Source organism: Rosa chinensis, chromosome 2 (assembly GCF_002994745.2).
Source record: "Rosa chinensis cultivar Old Blush chromosome 2, RchiOBHm-V2, whole genome shotgun sequence".
NCBI lineage: Eukaryota > Viridiplantae > Streptophyta > Magnoliopsida > Rosales > Rosaceae > Rosa > Rosa chinensis.
Genome location: NC_037089.1, coordinates 84,372,806 through 84,385,084, shown reverse-complemented (window position 1 = coordinate 84,385,084; position 12,279 = coordinate 84,372,806). Strand labels below are relative to the sequence as shown.

Genomic DNA, 12,279 nt, shown 5'->3' with positions numbered 1-12,279 from the left:
CCTGCTCCACCCCCGGTAAAGTCTCATTCATAAACAACTGTATCTAATTCATTATGTGCCAAAAGTTGGCGAAAACTCTTGAAATAATAGTCTGTATGTAATTAGTTCACTGGTAGAATTTTTGGATAATATACATTTCAATTATTAATACAGCCACCTTCAAAACAGAATAATTCTTCAGACGACAACAACCCTTTGTTTGGCTTGATCCTTCTACCTGCCGCTCTCGTTGCCACTGCTGCTGGCTCTGCCGGCGACCTTGGTGGCGCTATCATATCTAGCTTCGAAGCTGCAGCTACCTCTGCAGCTGCCGTTGCAGCTGCAGATGTGCTCCAAGAAATTTTAAAACATAAGAAAAATGAAACACCTCCCGGTAAGCGTAATTGCACGTGCTCGTCAGGTGGGAAGGAACCTTCTCCAGTTAGGACCTCCCCTGCTCCACCATCTCCAATCAAACCTTCGACTCCACCAACTCAAGGAAGGTCACCACCTTCGCCACCTCTGAAAAGGACACCACCATCTCCGCCACCTTTAAAAAGGGCACCACCACCTCCACCACCACCACTTGAGGAAGTAGAGGGAGAGACACCAGCTCCCTCACCTCAAGATGACAACTTATTGGCTCCATCCCCTTTTATAGACGCACCATTTCCTTCACCTCTGGCAAGCGCACCCGCTCCTTCACCTCTGGCAAATGCACCCGCTCCTATTGTAGGCGGTGGCAGTGGTGGATCCAAATCCAAAGCAGGAGGCGGAGGGACTATCCTTGGCGGTAATATTGGAAAAATCATCTCAGACATGGGTAGTCATAAGACCCGTGAAAATTTAAACACTAAGGGAACGCCTTATCCACATCAGTGCAGGTGCCCAAAATCTTCTAAGACCTCCGCCACTCCACCATCTCCAATCAAACCCTCGACTCCACCAGCTCAAAGAAGGTCACCACCTTCGTCACCTCTGAAAAAGGCACCACCACCTCTCCTAGCTTCAAAAAAGGCACCAGCACCACCACCTCCACCAGCTCCAGCACCTCAAGATGACAATGATGTGGCACCAGCTCCTGCACCTCAAGATGACAACACTCCTGTTGCAGATTGCATAACGTTATGTGATCAGAGGTGTGCGTTTCATCAAAATAAGAAAGTGTGCACGGATGTGTGCATGATTTGTTGTGACCGCTGCAATTGTGTTCCACCTGGACCTTCTAACCGCAACAAGGAAACATGTGGCCTCTGCTACACTCAAGTACTTATCCAAGAATACAAGTACAATTGCCCTTAAAATAAAATAGCTAGCCGCGTTCTTTAAACGCTATATATATCATCAAGCTAGACAATACTATTATTGAGCTTATAAAAATAATTAATAATATTAAAAGAAATTTTATTCATATGTCTAGACACAACTTCTCTTGGTATTAATTAATCCAACTTGTTTATGTTAACACTTCTAAAGATATTCTTCAAGCTCAAGTATCATGATTAGAGCATATTCGACAGTTTTTCTAAAAAAAAAAAAAAAAAACTATTATAGAGACTCAAAACATAAAATCCCTATAATTTTTCTATCATGTTTCTAATCACTTCCAAATCGGTTGCTTTTGAATTTGTTAAAAGAGTTTTTGTTGTTAAGATGATATAGTTTAGGATCTTGAGAAGTGATTAAAAGACACAACAAATGCATGAGAAGAAGAAAACAAGAAAAGGAGTATATGAAGCAATCTATTCTCTACTTTTAGGAACAACATTTGGGTATCTATATATGTTTCAAAAAAGAATTTCATACATGACTGACTACATGATTTGAAAAGTATGAGTCATGCTTTTATAATATAAGGAGAGGCTAAACCAAGTGTTGATGAAGGAAAAGAAGGAATCTTGATCAGGCATGGAGATAATGACTTTGCTTCAGGTACTAATTAGCTTAATTTTGTATAGGCCTACACAATTTCATATTCATCCACCTACTTCTTTTACATGAAAACATAAAGAAGGGAGCTAGCAACGGGGAACATGGACCGGAAAGAAGACTAATAATGATTTTTATAAAAAGATTGTATGCAGCTTGGTCGATTTATTTAGCCTTCTATAACCACTTCATGTCCGATGTGTGACTATTTCATTTTTGGGAGTGGATGCTTATGAGGCCAAAAATCAAGACTTGACAGCAGAGAATGCTGATCCATTAATACTATGATCAATGTAGATAATTCCAATGAGGGGTGGGTGGTTGTGGTAGCGGTTCATGACAACATCTTGATTCTTGAAACAATTTTATCAAATGTTATGGCTTTTTTCCTCCTTTTTGTTTCAGTTGAATGGTTCATGGGGAAAATTTTTATGATACATACATGTATGTCATACAAACAATTATAAATGTAAGAACAAATTTGTTGTCAGAGTGGTAATGTGAGTCATATTTGTATATAATCTTAGTTCTATTAATGATAATTACACCACCTATGACCTTGTTCTAAGTTTTTGAACAAATTTGTTGTCAATGTTATAATTTTGATTTAGTTATATGTAAATAGTGTAAATGAATATAAAAACTTTGTTCTCAAGGTTGTAATTTTTGCTAAAGTAGATGTAAAGTGATTGCATGATAAACATCATGGTACCATAACTTGTCCCTTTTACGGGAGGCATGATTACAGTATAAGGTAGTGACTAAAATGGCTGGCAAGAGAGTTCTACATGAATGGTTTAGGGGCTTAGGATTAAGTTTTCGTTGGTTTGGAAATCACTTGGTTGCATAATAAGTGTCATGGAGAGGCATAACCGCAAGAAGCTTTGAACAAAATTATGTTTGCGATTTATGATATTGTTGCCCACCGTAAGTGTTTTAGAACGAAAAAAAAAATTGTATGTTCTTATGTTTCAATTATGTTTATTCGACCCAAAAATTTTGGTTGCACAGTTGTGTGCAATCCAGCTTTAAGCTTGCATGTCCTTTGAATGCCAATTTAGGATGGCCAGCTGCTCTGGAGTGTTGATTTATGTGTTCTTCCTATCTCTCTTTATTTGTTAGTACATTCTACATTCTGAATGAGAACATTTACTTACCCGTCGCAAAGAAGATAATGTGTGCTGAGCATCAATTTGGGATAATAGTTATTACAAATTTCTAACATGGAGCTCTTTAAGCTCTAGTCTGGGTCATTAAAAGTTTAGACAAAACGTAATAATGTTAGATTGAAAATGCCGCATCAAACAAACAAACCCGCGGCGTTGCGGATGCTATCCCGCTTTTTGAAGTTAAGATGCATATAAGGATATCGGTACATTTATAGCGAAAAATGGACAACTTTTAATCCAAATATGAAAATTGAAAGAAACAAATTATGCTAGAATTAGCACCAATTAAAATCTCCGCGGATAATAACATAGTTGTTCAAGGTCGATCTTCACTTCTCCTGCCCCAACAAGGTTCTTAACTTTGTCTTGACATTTTTCAACAAAAGCAGGAAAAGCAAGCTCCCAAAAAAAAAAAAAAATCAGGAAGGTCAAATAGCTAGGCAAGCAACTGCAAATGAAAATGTGAAAGTTTGATGCAATTTAGTTAGGTTCGGGTAAAATGGTGGTACCAATTGATTTAGTGACACATACTCTTATAAGAAATGCATGTAGATGTTTCGTGTAGTCTAGCGCATACATATATGGGGAAAAAAAATTAAGGTTCGAACTCTCAAGTCAGATTTTGGACAGCAAGCCATGACTTATGTCTCACAATTCATGAATCATCAGCTGGCATGGGGCTTATCTTTACCGGATTTTCTGCTCCTTATTTTCAAATTTTCGACACTATATATAAAGGCGCACACATATTCTCATTGTCTTCTCGGTAATGGCTTTCAAAGCTATGCTCATTCTCTGTGCCTCTGTTCTCCTTGTCGCTACTAGGGTAATTAATCTTTCGTTATATTTTTGTGTTCATTTTTCCTTTTACAATTAGTGTCGCAGTTCTTTAATATATATCCTCGATCATTTCGTAGGTCTCATGCTATGATGATAACGAGAAAGTCGAGAAGAAGGTAGGCATATCCTAATATAATTTTACCCTATTATTAATCTTTCGTTTATTCTCAGTTAGTCCTGTTCAATATGTTTGGATCAATTATATCTTTCTGTGTTGCGTTCGAACAGGATCAAAGTGAACGCCAAAGTTTACTTGGTACGTGGCTATATCCGCGCAATGTTCCTAAAGCACCCGAATCATCACCGTTACTGCCAAATCAGCCCATTGCTACTCTACCACGGTCGCCCTCGCCGATCACCTGTGCACAAGCAAAACCACCCGCCAGTCACCAGCCCCAAAGTTTATTAAGTATGTGGCTATATCCGAGCATTCCTGAAGCACCCTCGCCAGTCATCTGTGCACAAGCAACACCACCCGCAACATCATTCACTCCCATTGTGAATACTCACAGAGGTACGTACGAACGAAAATACCATCTCTACTTCAACGACTATAATTATTTTTCAAGTTCCAGTTTATTTAGTTTAATTTTGTTGCAGATTGCATGCCGTTGTGTGCAGCGAGGTGCAGAGTAGAACCACACAGGAATATATGCAGGAGGTTGTGTATGAAGTGCTGTAGCCGGTGCAAATGTGTTCCACCGGGAGAATATGGCGCCAACATGGATAAGTGTGGCAAGTGCTACACTGATATGGAGTATCACGGCCATAAGTGCCCATGATTGATATCAATTAACTAAGCATTTCATTTTACTACTGATAGTTAAGTATATGTTGTCGATCAATCATTAATAAAAGTATACATATTATAAAACTTGAAATTGGGTATTAAATGAGTAACATCTTATTATATGACTAAGATTACGTTAATTGTTGTTAAGTATACGTTATTTAACTAAGTTATAATAGAGTTCCACTACTGTACGTATTAGGTTTTTGTGATTTTAGTTGCTAAATTTAATACTCAACTTTTTACTTCAAAACACCAGAATTGTCGATTATAGAAGGACATCTCTTCTTGTCCACACTTTTGCAAGATATTAGTACTTGACTTTAATTTTTACAACCATTTTTTTTCGTGGTATTTACAGAGAAACCAATATGTATGGTAGCATATCACTTTGCTAAATTAAGCGAAACTTATCCCGAAAGCAGTATTCGGTGTAATCATTTCTCTCCTCGTGTAAAAAGGATACAACTTTTCATTACAGTCTCGTATAAATTCAAAGGGAATCCTCTTTGTAATTTTCTATCATATTTTCAAGGGAAAAAAGAATGACATGGTGAAAGAAAATGCTAACAATTGCAAATTCAAGTCTCATATATTTCTCACGTACTATGTCCTTATTTTTATTTTTAAATAACTTAGCATATTAATAAACTAATTCAAAATAAATAGTGTATGATTTATTGAAATAGATATCACGTCATTCGAGACTCAAATATAGTGTAATACTGAGATCTATGGAGCTCAGAACAGTAAAAGTAGAGAACAAGAAGCCACTATCTCTCCCCAAAATGTAGGAGCAAATACCTCCCTTCAATCTCAACTTTCTTCCTAAATTTCCTATTTTGACCAAGCAAAAAACCTCTGCCTATAAGATTAATACCCAATCAGATTCCGGGCCTTGACCCTAAAAATCACCCGACCCAGGCCCGGCCCACTACTTCTTTCCTTTTTTCAGAAAAAAAAAAGAGCGCAAACGGAAAGGAGTTGTTGAACGCCGGCGGAGGCAAAGAGTCTCAGAGAAATGGGAGGGAGAGAGGTAGAAGAAAGCAGCAGAAGCCGGAAAGTAGTGAACTTAAGCGTGAGGAGAAAATGGCTGAAGACGAAAGAGAAATGGCTTGTAGTCGTCGGCGTCGTTCTTCACGCCGTTTACATGCTCAGCATCTTCGACATCTACTTCAAGTCTCCCATTGTTCACGGCATGGATCTCGTCTCCCCTCGCTTCCCCGCCCCCGCCAAACGCCTCGTCTTACTCGTCGGTACGTCGTCGTTTCTCACCTCTCTTCTTCTTCTCAGTCAATTTTTTTGAGTTGCGGATTTTGACGAGAGGTTTTTTTTTTTCGGAATTTCAAAGCTGACGGTCTCCGAGCGGACAAGTTCTTCGAGTCCGACGCCGCCGGAAAGTTCAGAGCGCCGTTTCTGAGGAGCGTGATCAAGGAGCGAGGTCGGTGGGGAGTCTCTCATGCTCGGCCGCCGACTGAGTCGAGGCCGGGACACGTGGCGATTATTGCTGGCTTCTATGAGGATCCGAGTGCTGTTACGAAAGGTATGACCTAGTTGTTGTTTCAGTGTTTTTCTTAGAGATAACAATGGCGGTGTTGATGAGATGTAGGAGTTGTTTTGCAGGGTGGAAAGCTAATCCTGTTGAATTTGATTCGGTTTTTAACCGGAGCCGGCATACATTTTCGTATGGTAGTCCGGATATAGTTCCGATTTTCTGTGCTGCATTGCCTCACACTACTTGGAACAGTTATCCTCATGATTTTGAAGACTTTGCTACTGGTTTGATTTCTTAACTTTTGAGCTCCTTGTGTTTACTTTTCGAGTTATTTGAATTTGCAATCAAGTTCATTTAATAGTAAAAGTTACATTTTTGTTAATTACTTATCATTCTGTCTGAACACTGGTAATGTTGAAAGTAAATACTGAAGTGATGATGTAGGTGTGATAGTAAGTGTAGAAATGATAGGAGTTTACATATACAGGCACAAGATTCTTGCTTCGTACAGTGCTTTATTGATTTAGATGTGTTGATGCAGATGCCTCCTTTCTGGATGAGTGGTCGTTTGATCAATTTCAGAGCCTAATGAATAGGTCCAAAGAGGACCCAAAGTTGAACGAGTTACTTTTACAGGATAATCTTGTTGTGTTTTTGCACCTACTTGGTTGTGATTCAAATGGTCATGCACATCGGCCCTTTTCCTCCATCTATCTCAATAATGTTGCGGTTGTTGACAGTATTGCTGAAAGGGTTTATAATCTTCTTGAAGATTACTACAAGGACAATCGTACAGCATATGTATTTACTGCTGATCATGGAATGCATGATAAAGGTTGGAAGCTTTTGCTTGAGAAGTGTATTGCTTCATTGTTCACCCCGAGCTATAATTATTTTGATTCTGCATTACTTATATAATAAACTTCTCTATCCCCAGAAAAGAATTCTTCCTTATGTTGGTTTTCCCCTCATAACGATTTTTATGTGTTATAATTTTGTGCATAGGTAGCCACGGAGATGGACATCCTTCAAACACTGATACTCCCCTTGTTGTTTGGGGAGCAGGTGTTGAACATCCGAAGCCTATTTCCAGCAGCAGCCATGGAGATGGACATTCTGATTGTGGTACTCGTTTTGTTGATGACCATATGCATGACACGCCAACGCCTAAAGAATGGGGCCTTCATGGCATTGAAAGGGTGGATGTCAATCAAGCTGATATCGCACCTCTCATGGTTGTACAATTTTTTTGTCCCCTTTTTCTGTTGTCCATTTGAGCTACACTCAAGTTTTGTTACTCTTAATTACTGATTCATTTTTCTCGCAGTCAACACTTCTTGGATTGCCATGTCCTGTAAACTCGGTTGGGAGTTTACCCCTTGATTACATAGACATGAAAAAGGTTAGTCAATCTATTCGAAGGACTTTTTCTATTTGTTGTAAATGGTTGAAAGTGTTATCTCTTGTATCTTTGCCAACATTCTTGTATTTGTATCACTTATCAAGAAAGAAAAAAAGAAGTAAAAGTACATATCATCAATTCCATTGTCCTACTGGTAGAGCAGTGTCCAACATTTTTTTCTCCCCATGTTCTTGTGATTTGGGCTATGTTATTCTGTTGATTAGTTAGACTTGTGCAACTAGATTATAATTGGGTAGAATACTGATAGATCATTATTATTTTTTGTTTCATGATCCAGACAGATGAAGTTGAAGCTGTTCTAGCCAATACAAAGCAAGTTCTCAATCAATTTATTCGGAAATCACGTATCCTTTTTTTTATATCTTTATTTAGATAACTGATGTGGGTTGCAACTAGGCTTTATTTACTATATCTGATTCCACTGGGGATATTTGGAAGGAGAGGAGGTGGTACTGAATTTTTATTGATGTTGATTTTCTTGACAAAATTAGAAACGAAGGAGGCAACTTCATTATATTTTAAGCCTTTCAAACCATTGGGCCATTATTCATCCCTCTTGGATCAGATTGAGGATCATATATCTAATGGAGACTATGAAGCTGCAAGGAAACTATCTGAAAATCTCCGAGACTTGGCACTGCAAGGACTTCACTATTTTCAAACTTATGATTGGCTGATGCTCATGACTATAATTATTCTTGGGTATATTGGTTGGATGACCTATATTGTTCTCCATGTGTTGCAATCTTACACGTCATTGGCAGGGGACATATTGACAAAGGAGCAAGCAGATCACCGGACAGATAATACCAGAAAAGTAATGTTTGTGTAAGCTTGATCTTGTGTAACCCGTAATTGTGTTATTAATTGAAGAAGTTAACAGAAAAACAGGGAAACATTTTGCTTAAAAAAAAAAAAGTTGGAATTTTTTTTTGAATATATTAAACTTGTTGGTCGATAAATTTTAAATTTTCTAACTATAAAATTTAACTAAAACATCTCATTATTTTTGGCAGGTACAACTTTGTGGATGCTTGTTTCTGGGACTACTTAGCATTATACTGTTCATGGAGCAGTCTCCTCCTCTTTACCATGCATACACAACAATGACAGTATTTTTGTGGACACAAATATCTAGTGAATATCGGTTCATAAAAGCATTATGGAAACAGTTACATGGAAGAGAAATAAATTATTTCACAAAAGTTCTAGCCGCTTGTGCTGTCTCAGTATTCATACTTGAATATCTGGTATTGAAGTGAAACTTATTAATCATATTGCTGCAAGCCCTGGTAAAGTGGTATTTTAAAATTCTGAACCATAAGTTGGTAATTTCTGCAGGTGAATAGCTTCACCGAGAGGAAGCTCTACACATGGTGTTTTCTGACTGTGGGGGTCATAGCCTTTCTTTATTTTTTGAAGTCAATTCCATGGAGATCTGGGATTCCATTCTTTGTTTGTGGTGCATGCTGGTTCTTATCTGTATTTACTTTGATGCCAGCGGAAATTCCGGATAATAATAATCTAGTGTAAGTGGGCTCTTGTTGAATGTTTGTGTGTGCTTGTGACAGTTGAGCTTTCAAATAGTTGCATACTTATTATGACAAAGAATTAAAGTTGTTAGCACAATCTCGAATTCAAACAATGCCTTTCTCAAATCAGCTTATGGGCAAAATGAACTAGTTTCAAGAACTTAAATCAGCTATGGTATGCTTTATTAGGTTTGTGTAAAATAAGAATTGAATCTGATTGCCATATAACTACTTAATAAGATTTTGAGCTTTTTAAGATAAATGGACAACTTTACTGTATTAACTATCCTTAGTTTGATGCCTACTAGTAGCATTTGGTTGGCCATAACAATTATGTCTGTGTTTGTGAAATATCATGTCTGCAGAATTTGGAGTGGGGTTATGATTATTTTGATCGGAGCAGCTGGGAGGTTTCTAGATCAGCATACTGAAGGAAACAAATTTTGGCTTACTATCTGTAATAGTGATGCAAAGAAATCCAAGTTCCCCATGCTCTTTCAATTTCAGGTGCTTCACTTGTCTCAGCCCTCTGTTGGTATGAATTTAATGTTTAATGTAACTCCACTGATCTAAAGATTTTTTTTTTTCTCTCTTGGATATAATTAGGCTCTTTTGGTTGGATTAGCATCTGTGATGGTATCAATATCAACATCTCATAGAACGGAGAACCAAGAACTGCATGTCTGGCACCAGATAATAAATTGGTCCATTGCCGGTATGCTCTTAGAGTAGCATTTTAGTGTTTTAGGTTATAGTTTTGGGCGTTACTATACATCCAACATCTAACTTTTGTTCTTTTCTCCTTTTCATTCCTTTTAAGCTCCTAAAAAGTCACGTTATACTTTTTGCTCTACAATTTTTTTTTCTCCCAAATTTAGTTTATTGTAATTTTATTTTATAATTTACTATATTTATTTTATCAATTCTGTGTGGTTAGTATACTAATTGATATATTTCAAAGCCTGAGTAACAGTAGATGTGAATTCGACATATTGTACTTATCTGTTATTTTGTCTTCTCATAGGTCCCTCGATGGTACTTCCATTATTTTCAGCAAATGGTCTCTTGTCCCGGCTTACGTCCATATTTCTTGGCTTTGCACCCACATTTCTTCTATTATCTATCGGGTACAGGCGATTTATGTGTTACTTCTCATCTTTGTCTTCAACAGCTTTGTGATATGCATGATATTAGGATGGATTTGTTTTAATGTTTTGGTTAATTCTCAAAACTTATGCAGATATGAAGCTGTCTTCTATGGTGCTTTTGCTCTTGTACTCATGGCTTGGATACTATTTGAAAACACACTTATTTACTCAAGTAAGGTGAAAAGGTTGTCAAGTTCCTTTAACAATATGGAGGATAATCCCATAGTTGATGGTAGATACTTGCAGCTGTCTGACATCAGAATTCCTTTAACCTTTGTAAGTGCTTTGGTTTCTTAAATTATATCTTCATGAATTTTGATTTTTTTTTTTCCTAGTTGCTTTTCCAAATGAAGTTTTTGAGACCCTTACCTGTATTAGTGATCTCTGTAAAGTTGCTTCTTATCAATTAAGTCTGACAAGATCTTGTGAAACTGGCAATATATATTGAGAAAACTGTGAATTGGAAAAGTAAGGCTTGTTGCCACCTATCAATTATGTTTAGCATGGTTTTCTGTATTAATTTGCGCAAATAAATTTAGCAAGTACTGATAGTCATGTTGAAGGAATTCATATCAAACAATTCAAACTCATTACACTGATGATTGACCTCAAAGGTTTGATAAAAAGTATCTGACTGTTGTGTGAGTGGATTTCATTTACGTTGCCTAGTGGTTTTCATTTTTTTAATGGTCATGACTCATGATTTGATAAGTATGTTGCTAATGGAGTTTGTGTCTTTAGATGGTCTTGTTTAATGTTGCCTTCTTCGGAACTGGAAATTTTGCAAGTATCGCAAGTTTCGAAATTTCGTCAGTCTATCGGTTCATTACTGTCTTCAGCGTAAGTGCAGGTTGAATTTTTGTTGAATCAAATTATTTGCAGAGTTGTGCTACTTAGCTGATATTGTTTTCTCTTATTGCAGCCTTTTCTTATGGCAGCGTTACTCATCTTCAAGCTATTCATTCCATTTCTGCTTGTCATGTAAGTACAATCACAATTTTGTGTGTGATAGGTGTTTACGGCTGGTTTTAGCATTGAGCCATAAGAAAATGTTTGCAAGTTATCAAATGGTTATAGCTTGTACTTATGTTTTCTCCTGGCTTGAGCTGCCCTGTTAATTTATGGTTTAATGTTACATAGTTATTGTGTGAGAATGCTGAATTGGTTTTCTATGAATGAAAACTTTTAACTTATTTTGGTGGATTGAAATGCAGATGCGTATTCAGTGCAATAACAAAGCTGAACCGACTTCCACGATTGGGATGCTATTTTCTCGTTATATTGTTTTCAGACGTTATGACTATGCATTTCTTCTTCCTGGTAGGGTTACTATATTCTTCAAATAAATTATGCTGTCTCATTGGTCTTCAGTTCCTTATACATGAAATGTCATTTGCATTTTTGTATCTTAATGATAGGAGAATTTCCTGCTGAAGTAATGTTTAAACAGATAAAGATACTAGTTTCTTAGTTATAAATCTGTGGGCCAGACACTGCATTTCTATACATACTCAATGTAGATGAAGGCTCTGTTATCTTACAAACTTCGCTGACTTTTGATCGGTGACAGGTCCAGAATACAGGAAGTTGGATGGAAATTGGTAACAGCATCAGCCATTTTGGAATCATGAGTGCTCAAGTTGTCTTTGTTCTGTTGCTTTTCGCACTCACAAACGTATACACGAAGGATATCTGTATTGGTTCTGTGGAGCGGTCTTCTCGGAAAGCAATTTAAAGCATGTTAAATTAGGATATTGCGCTCATCAGTTTTCCTTAAAGCTGAGCTTTATGTTCAAAGGCCACCTGCTACAGCTCCAACAGCAGCTTCTCATTTCTTCTGATAATTGGTCTTTGCTTTGCTGTCTGCGAGATTCAGAGCAAGGGGATTTTCCAAGTGCTCCCCAAAGGTTGTACAAATTCGATGGAAATCTTCAATACGAGTTGATTAATTAGTTTAACCAGTTATATTCTTTA

At 37.3% G+C, this 12,279-nt stretch overlaps 3 protein-coding genes across 3 annotated transcripts; all 3 read left to right on the top strand.

Moving 5' to 3' along the window:
- Positions 1-53: 53 nt before the first annotated feature.
- LOC121051357 (formin-like protein 3) lies at positions 54-1,281 on the top strand. Its single transcript, XM_040513635.1, has 2 exons — positions 54-89; positions 154-1,281. Exons 1-2 carry the CDS (start codon positions 54-56, stop codon positions 1,279-1,281), a joined length of 1,164 nt encoding a protein of 387 aa, XP_040369569.1.
- Positions 1,282-3,845: 2,564 nt separating this feature from the next.
- LOC121051671 (gibberellin-regulated protein 14-like) lies at positions 3,846-4,891 on the top strand. The gene is made up of 4 exons (XM_040514565.1): positions 3,846-3,903; positions 3,995-4,033; positions 4,146-4,431; positions 4,518-4,891. Exons 1-4 carry the CDS (start codon positions 3,847-3,849, stop codon positions 4,697-4,699), a joined length of 564 nt encoding a protein of 187 aa, XP_040370499.1. The 5' UTR covers position 3,846; the 3' UTR covers positions 4,700-4,891.
- Positions 4,892-5,658: 767 nt separating this feature from the next.
- Positions 5,659-12,264, top strand: LOC112186790 (GPI ethanolamine phosphate transferase 1). Its single transcript, XM_024325300.2, has 18 exons — positions 5,659-5,963; positions 6,059-6,250; positions 6,331-6,486; positions 6,744-7,037; positions 7,208-7,437; positions 7,530-7,604; positions 7,903-7,969; positions 8,117-8,442; positions 8,642-8,875; positions 8,967-9,154; positions 9,523-9,664; positions 9,764-9,872; positions 10,182-10,284; positions 10,398-10,581; positions 11,047-11,145; positions 11,228-11,286; positions 11,520-11,625; positions 11,876-12,264. The coding sequence occupies exons 1-18, from the start codon at positions 5,729-5,731 to the stop codon at positions 12,038-12,040; spliced, it is 2,964 nt and encodes a 987-aa protein (XP_024181068.1). The 5' UTR covers positions 5,659-5,728; the 3' UTR covers positions 12,041-12,264.
- The last annotated feature ends 15 nt before the right edge of the window (positions 12,265-12,279 follow it).

Excerpts from the sequence above, each read along its gene's own strand:
- LOC121051671 (XM_040514565.1), top strand. The coding sequence starts at position 3,847 with ATGGCTTTCAAAGCTATGCTCATTCTCTGTGCCTCTGTTCTCCTTGTC. Across the intron at positions 4,034-4,145 it reads ACGAGAAAGTCGAGAAGAAG|GATCAAAGTGAACGCCAAAG; the intron begins GTAGGCATATCC and ends GCGTTCGAACAG. Across the intron at positions 4,432-4,517 it reads CATTGTGAATACTCACAGAG|ATTGCATGCCGTTGTGTGCA; the intron begins GTACGTACGAAC and ends ATTTTGTTGCAG.
- LOC112186790 (XM_024325300.2), top strand. The coding sequence starts at position 5,729 with ATGGGAGGGAGAGAGGTAGAAGAAAGCAGCAGAAGCCGGAAAGTAGTG. Across the intron at positions 7,438-7,529 it reads CTGATATCGCACCTCTCATG|TCAACACTTCTTGGATTGCC; the intron begins GTTGTACAATTT and ends TTTTTCTCGCAG. Across the intron at positions 10,582-11,046 it reads TCAGAATTCCTTTAACCTTT|ATGGTCTTGTTTAATGTTGC; the intron begins GTAAGTGCTTTG and ends TTGTGTCTTTAG.
- LOC121051357 (XM_040513635.1), top strand. The coding sequence starts at position 54 with ATGTGCCAAAAGTTGGCGAAAACTCTTGAAATAATA. Across the intron at positions 90-153 it reads CGAAAACTCTTGAAATAATA|CCACCTTCAAAACAGAATAA; the intron begins GTCTGTATGTAA and ends TTATTAATACAG.